Here is a 7603-nt window from a genome sequence, read left to right as displayed (position 1 = left end):
TTTTAGCTCAGATACGCCAAATAGAGCTCTAATGTGACGAATATTTTGTACAAACATACTTGCGGGTAAAGTTTTGTAGACATTTTCTAATTGATTTAATGCATTCAAGAAAAAAGTTCTTTTTAGGACAATCAAGTTCCTATTTCTTTGCGTCATAAAATACATCAGCATTTTCATATACATATGCATATATTGTATGACAGTGTATAACAAAATGAGAGTATGCATGTCTTCTTTTATTGCTCAAAAAACTAAAGAGTGTTTAAGTGATAAAACATTCCATAGTCTCTTTTGATGAGACTTTTTTTTTAAATTTTCAAATTTAAAATAATCTAAAGTATATTACCTAATTCTACAAAAAATACCAGCAAAGGGAAAAGATATTGATCGCCCCTTCATTTAAAGAACCATAAAGTTCGAAGTCGAAGTTCATAGCTATAAAATCGTTGTTCATGAAATAGTATTTACAAATTAGAACTTGATTTAAAGTGAAAGCATTTACCAAAGTCAAACGTACGGGGGGGGGGGGGGCAAAAATCAGATTATGCCAAATTCACACAATTTTGCACTAATTTCATACTCATTGTATGTGTTTTAAAAATCTTGTCGAATGACGTGTCTTTGCTGGAAAGGAAACGGTACTTTTCTAAATAAAGAAAAATTATTCCTGCTTCTTATGGTCCATGCGTATGTTGCAAACCAAGCAAAACTGGTTGTGGCCGAAAAGAAATTACTAAATTTGGGTGCGGTTTTTGTTAAAAATTAATTGAATTGAAATGGTTTTTCTAAATTCTTTTCAAAATCATTAAAATCATTTTTGAATAAAGTTATTCGCACAATCAAATTTTTATCCTAATCGTAAGTTTTTCTGGTTTCCGATCTTACAGGATGGGTCTGCATGTCCAACGATATCAACGTCAACACCTTTTAGTTAACCTGTGTGAGTCAGTTAGTAAGTTATATCCGACTCTAATGTAGTGGAGATCTTCTTGTTGGAGCCCCGTAAAGCTCAACAGAGTTGATATGAGCAACGCAAGGTACAATGTATACATTCTTAATTACCTATTACCTAAATTACATTTCAAAAGTCAGTGTGATTTTGTGACTGTTTCTCATCTGTAGTTCAAATTAAAAAGAATTTTTATTTTAATTGACTTTATCATAAATATACAGATAAGTTAAATTTAACGAGGCTGAGTCTAATTATTTCTGCCCTAGGGATTTTGATAATTTTTTTTTTATAATTGATTTTTACTGTTATATTTATTGTTTTAAGATTAAAAAATCGAATGTTTACCATCCCGATTTCTTAGGGGACGTCTCAAAAGTTGTCAAATTTTACTATAGGACCCTATGGGAATTTGTTGGAAAAGCGCCAAATTATCACATTTTTTCCATATTTTTTGTATTTCTGCCATAGCGATTTCTTTTTCATTCAAGTAGATGAAAGTTATAGTAAAAAGTCACGAATTTGTGAAATTTCAAAAAAGTTCACCTTCTAGGTTGGTCTAGGAATATTAATTAATACTAGTAAGTTTATTTTTTCAAACCCAATACCTCTAAATTGCCATATTACGGTATAAATACTTATCAGTGCAGATGAATTATCGGCGCAGATATAATTTCGGTAAAAATAGTAAAGTTTAGATTACTAGTATGTTTCTTAGGATGTTCTGTCATCAGTTTTTAGTATAAAATCCATGGACGCTTTGAACATACAAGCGAGTCATGCGTCATTTTTCAGCGTTATGCATTGCTTACAAAATACGAAAATGGTCACGTCGTTAGAGCTATTTCAGCGTTTTTTCCTAATTATTGTCGTAAAATCACATTTACAAACTAGTAGGGGTTACAGATAATGTTAATTTTGTATTAAAATCAAAATATTTGGCAAAGATGCACTGTCGCACAAATGGCTGCATGAAGTTAAAAAGCTGCGCAAAGTCATACGCACTCGAATTAGACTCGGCCTCGTTAAGCTAACTTTTTTTAAAATCTGAACCTAAGAGACGAGAAAAGTTTTTCGTATGACAGTTATTCAACATAACCCCCTTTCGCCTTGAAATCACTTTCGATGAATGTGACGACTTACACAATTGGAAGGCTATAATGGTTTTATCTTTATCAATAAACGTTGAACATAATACTTATTCTATTGTAAGAAGTAATCCACTTATTACATACAGATCAAACTAAAAACACAGAAGTTATCAAATATTTATTAAAAGCACACCTCGATGAATATTTACTTTGCATAAGCTTACGAAAGTTTTGCACCAAATAATTGCTCTTAAAATCATTTACACTTGTAGATATACATTATTAGAGGCCTTTCATTCAACAACTAAATATCTTTACATCACTTGCGCCATCTTTAGCATCATTATTACATGTGCATATTAAGTGAAAGAAGGCTTCCAGTTCCACGAACTTTAATCTGGCTACTCGTTCGAAAAATCTGACAAACAGCATTCCCGACACCATGGTTTACTATGTTCTATCCATGGTTACAAAAAAAATTAGCAACACCCTCAAAATTTTCTTTATGCTTTCTATCTGTTTATAAGGATTTTAAGATATATAAATTGACAGTTTCGACTCTCCATGTCTTTCTACACAATGGCAATGTTTAGTAACATTGTGCCCTATTGAGACTGCAGCTCTATTGGTTTGTACTTTAAATAAAGGAAGAGAAAAGTTGGGACTAGAAACTTAACAACAGCAATAAATAGAATTATGATCCTTGATTGACTGTCTTTTTGTGGCAAGACTGCAATAAGATTACAACTGTAAGAGTTTTTAATCAAATTTACAGAATTTTCCATTTTAGTTACCATGACATCTTTCATCAAAATAAAAAATAAAGACAATTATGTATCTGCGTGTAGACTACTTGCATGCCAAATTATACTATAATCCGACTTAAACTGTATTTGTAGTAGCATTTTAAAAGTATTTTACAGAATTTTTTTATTTTAGTAACAACGGCAACACCGTTTATTGAAATCAAAAACATATACACAGATTTATGTATCTTAGTGTAGTCGACTTTGTGCCAAGTTATATTGAAATCAGACCAAAAACTGTAGGAGGAGTAGCATTTTGAAAGTATTTCACAAACAATTCTATTTTTAGTAACCACGACAACACTTCAGCAAAAACTGATTCAAAAAGTTATGATTCTTAGTGTAGTCTGCTTGTGTGTCAAGTTTTATTGAAATCAGATCAAAACTGTAGAAGTAGGATTTTGAAAGACAGACAGACGGACGGACTACGGACACATTACTATTGCTTAAGCTCATCTGGTCACTGACCAGAAGAGCTAAAAACTAAGACACAAATTGTGTGTAACTTTACTGTGTTATCATTACAACAACGTCATAACTTGTGTAAAATTGTTTCAAATATGAACACCCTGTCATATCATTATGTCTTTCAAAAGTAATCACCAAAGAAAAATGTTTTGAAATTTGGGTCAAACATGAAGATAAGGGCCAAGTAAAAAAATCATAATATGTTTGGAAACATCACGTTATACATCTGTGAAAAGTGAAAGGTTTTACATATATTGCAAAGGTTAATTTGTATAAAATTAGGCCAAAATCCAAGACGAAGGTCAAAATTGTGAAAATCCAATAGAAGGAATACACATGTGAAATAGGAATATCTTCTAATAACTGTTTATAAGAAATGGACAACGTTAAAGTTTTGAAAGTTTTGCAAAACATTGAATCAAATTCAAAAGGTCAAAAGATAAAAAAATGTTGGTTACTTTGTACCCAAAGAAATTTCTTGTCACGAAGCATACACCTATAAAATATATCAAGAGTTATGGCCTAGATTAATTTTGCCCACAAACAGACATATAAACGGATGGACAGAGCAAAAACTTTAGGTCTATAAATCTTCTATTACAGAGTGTAAAAAGATACATGTATACCAAATTCCATACATGTACGCATATGTTTTTATTTGTCCTTTTAAAATCAGGGCAAATATATTGAATTTAATCTTTATTGTATGTGAATGTTATTGCTTGGAGTTGAGTGTTCCTCAGAAATTGTAAAGGTCATATAATCTGGCGTCCTTCTATTGGCAAACAAAAATCTGAAATGAAAATGTGATTTTTATTTTCATACTCATTAAATATTCAATTAATTTTCTAAAATTATTGTAAAGTTTGAAAAGGTTCATTTAAATGTAAAATCAAGGACTACATGAAATAGAAATTTACCAATTTGTCTGCCTCAAATAATCTTGAATAATGTTAAAAAGACTTAATTTTTATTGTCAAATTGATTCTTTCAAATACCTTATATTTTGTCAACTAAAATTACACTGCCTATCTTAACCAAACAATGAATTTTCGTTACTTACAACGACTTTGTCAGCAAATCGATTTATCATTGAATTAAATGCTGATTGACGTTTCTCATACTCATTGTTAGTGTATTATTTACACACTGAATTGAAGACGGATTTTCCCGTTATTTCCTGATCATGACAAGGAGCACTCATCGGATGTGACCGGTCGGCAGGGGATGCTCACTCCTCCATGGTACCTGATCCCACCTTATGTTTTTGGAGGTCCGTGTTTGCTCTGCTCCTATTTTGTTTTGTTTTATGGACTTCTGACCTTGAATACTGTTCGTTATCTCCCTATATTTCACTATAAAGTGTGTAACTAACAACGTTTAATAAACCATATGTGTACATATATTTTCATATTGTCTGCATTGCAAATAATATCCAACCTGTAAATTATAGCTGCCACCAGTGCCCCCGCAATGGGCCCCACCCAGTAGACATAGTGATATTCCCAAATATTGAAATACAGGTATCTGGAGTAGGATGCAGACGGTCCTAAACTTCTTGCCGGATTCATAGATCCACCAGTATATGGTGCCCTGTTGTAAATGTGTAAATTACTAGTAACTTTCAAAGCATGCCAGTTTGAGCTCAGTTTGATTTAGTGCATTCCTTTAAATATCTGAATATTGTTGAAGTATTCAATCCTGAGCGAAGCCTCATCACTGGATGTCATCAAAAATCACTATGGACTTTCATGATGTGTTTTATAGGATTATATTAATCCTGATAAGAATATGCAATATTTAACATGTTCATTGTTAAATGAAAATTGTTTTCGTCTTATTTACTTATCTTGTCATTTGTAATTTGACAATTATTTTATTAAAAGCAATTTAATTGTACACATAAGTACTCTGAAGTCGATATTAAAAAGATACTTGAGTTTCTGATTGACAATGCCTATCTGGGTGTTGGACACTCGGCCTTTGTGTAAAATAATCTGTTGGAATTTCCATGGGTACCAATTACGCACTGTTATTAGCAGACTTAAGTTTTGTATTGATATGAAGCAGGATTCATTCAAAATCTTAAACATGAGAAAAAGAAAACACTTACTGAAGCTTTCAATTCAACATTTAGATATATCGAAGACGCACTATCAATTAACAGAAATTATTTCCATTCATATACTAGTATCCCATTGAGCTTGAAATGAAGGATACCACAGAGTCTGACACATGTGCTTCATACTTTGATATCTTACAAGAAAAAGATGTGAATAGCAACCACACAATAAAGCATAATGAATGTGAACACTTACTTTTCAATCGTCAACCTGTCTTACTTATGCAGCAATATATGAAAAATATTTATTACCAGTACATCATTTGTCTTTAAATCTTACCCTGACAGGGCACATGCGATGAAAGAGAATCCAATAGCTAGAGGTGACATTTTTCTCTTCTTTTTATCCAGCGTTGTGAGTAAAACAATGAAAGTAACTATAAACGTAAGGATGCCCTCTATCAGAACTGCCCAGCCAGGTTCTGTCTCATTTATAAGCATTGTTGCTCCACCGATGAACTGCGTGTATTTATTCGTCGGAACAGCAGCCTTAAAAATGACAATTTAGAAATGGAAATAACGTTTGTTGTTTTGAACTCAAAATTAAAATGTCAACAACTAAACGCACTTCGCCTTCTCAAAGTTCGAGGCGAGAGAGAAAGAAACAAGTTAAAATTAACCAGTTATTTAATGGAAGGTTAAAAAATATCCACTTTCCCTTTATGTGATACATGCATGATAAATGATAAATAAATATTGCATGCAGTTAAGTGTAACATTGAAATTTTTCACCCCACGAAAACCAATTTACATTAAAGTATAATATTATATAATAATACATACAAGGGCCAACGCTCCTCCTATGAGGCCTCCCCCTATCTGAGCAATGAAAAAGCATACTGCAACAAGCACAGGTAGCACACGATTCAAAGTCAGAGCGAATGTTATGGCTGGGTTAAAATATCCGCCGCTACAAAAGAGTCATCAGCTATTTTGAAATTTACTAAATATGCACAACAATTATTATTAGAAAAAAAATCTTAGTATGAAAATTCAACTATGGGGGGGGGGGGAAATAATGACCACCAAATTGATTTCATTTGGGAAAATGTTCAACTACCCAAATCATAATTTTCACTTATATCATCATATATAGAACATTTATTCTAGTTTAACTTCCTTTAAGTTGCTATAAAATTTGCAATCAGAAATAGTTTCAGATTTTTAAGTAGTAGAACTTTTTTTTCTGAAAAATGAAAATATCACTACATCCTGAGAGACTTTCTAAAAAACAATATCGAAAGATTTTTTAATGCTTCAAAATGGTAACAGGGCTATAAGTGATTAAATATAAACATTGATTTAGTTTCTTCTCTTGTGCATGTGAAAAAATAGTTGCTGGTTGTAATTTTACATTATTTTTAAATTCTGAAAGGTTTTTTATATGAAAAAATATATATGAAACAATGAATTCCCCTAACATCACTTTTTTGTCTATTAAAATCATTTTTTTTAATTTTATTTGCTGATAGACATAATATTTTATAACATTAGACAGTAGCATTTGCTTGTTTGTTTGTTGTTTTTTTTTTTTTTATAAATTTACTTTTATTAAATATACATGAAGATCAATCATAATTGTTACACAGTTTTGTTGCACTCCTGACTGCAGTAAAATTTAAAAATAAGGCCATAGAACACAAAACATCATGAAGTGTTGGCAAAATTAAGGTGGAATGCCACACCAGCTTTTTATTTGATAAATCTTTGAGTCATCCTTTTAAAACAAGGGTTTCAGCATTGAAAGGTCGATATTAGCTCTCAATTATTCTATATGAATTTTTTTGTATTTTTTCAAAAAAAATGAAAAAAATTAATTGTATCCAATTAAGATGTTTTCGAGTTTAAAATTTGCTGTAAATGGATGTATCATATTAATATCTAATAAAATATGTAAAGAAAGGCTGGTTAGAATTTTCAATTTTTTAAATAAAAATTATTTTTGAAAATAAAACACATTATTTGTGAATATTTTTTAAACCTATGGTTAAAAACACCATAAAACTAGTCACAACTGAGGAGAACATGTTTGTCAATCATATTTTAAAAAGAAATTGAAATGAAATTGAGAAATTTTAGAGAAATTAATTTCTTTAATATTTGGACCTAACCCGATCAAAGTTAAACTGATCCCGATCGAAATTAACACAAAATGAAAAACTACTTA

At 31.0% G+C, this 7603-nt stretch overlaps 1 protein-coding gene across 1 annotated transcript; it reads right to left on the bottom strand.

Moving 5' to 3' along the window:
- Positions 1–2203: 2203 nt before the first annotated feature.
- On the bottom strand, positions 2204–6354 carry LOC134253506 (aquaporin-8-like; the record flags this gene model as incomplete). The annotated part of the gene is made up of 4 exons (XM_062736029.1): positions 2204–4107; positions 4755–4907; positions 5717–5925; positions 6220–6354. Coding segments are annotated over 4 exons (591 nt in total), but the record flags the coding sequence as incomplete, so codon positions are not given.
- Positions 6355–7603: the final 1249 nt, after the last annotated feature.

This window comes from Saccostrea cucullata, unplaced genomic scaffold (assembly GCF_032062105.1).
Source record: "Saccostrea cucullata isolate Sc308-1 unplaced genomic scaffold, CSIRO_AGI_Scuc_v1 ctg19196, whole genome shotgun sequence".
Taxonomy (NCBI): domain Eukaryota; kingdom Metazoa; phylum Mollusca; class Bivalvia; order Ostreida; family Ostreidae; genus Saccostrea; species Saccostrea cuccullata.
This window is presented reverse-complemented; position numbering and strand designations above follow the sequence as displayed.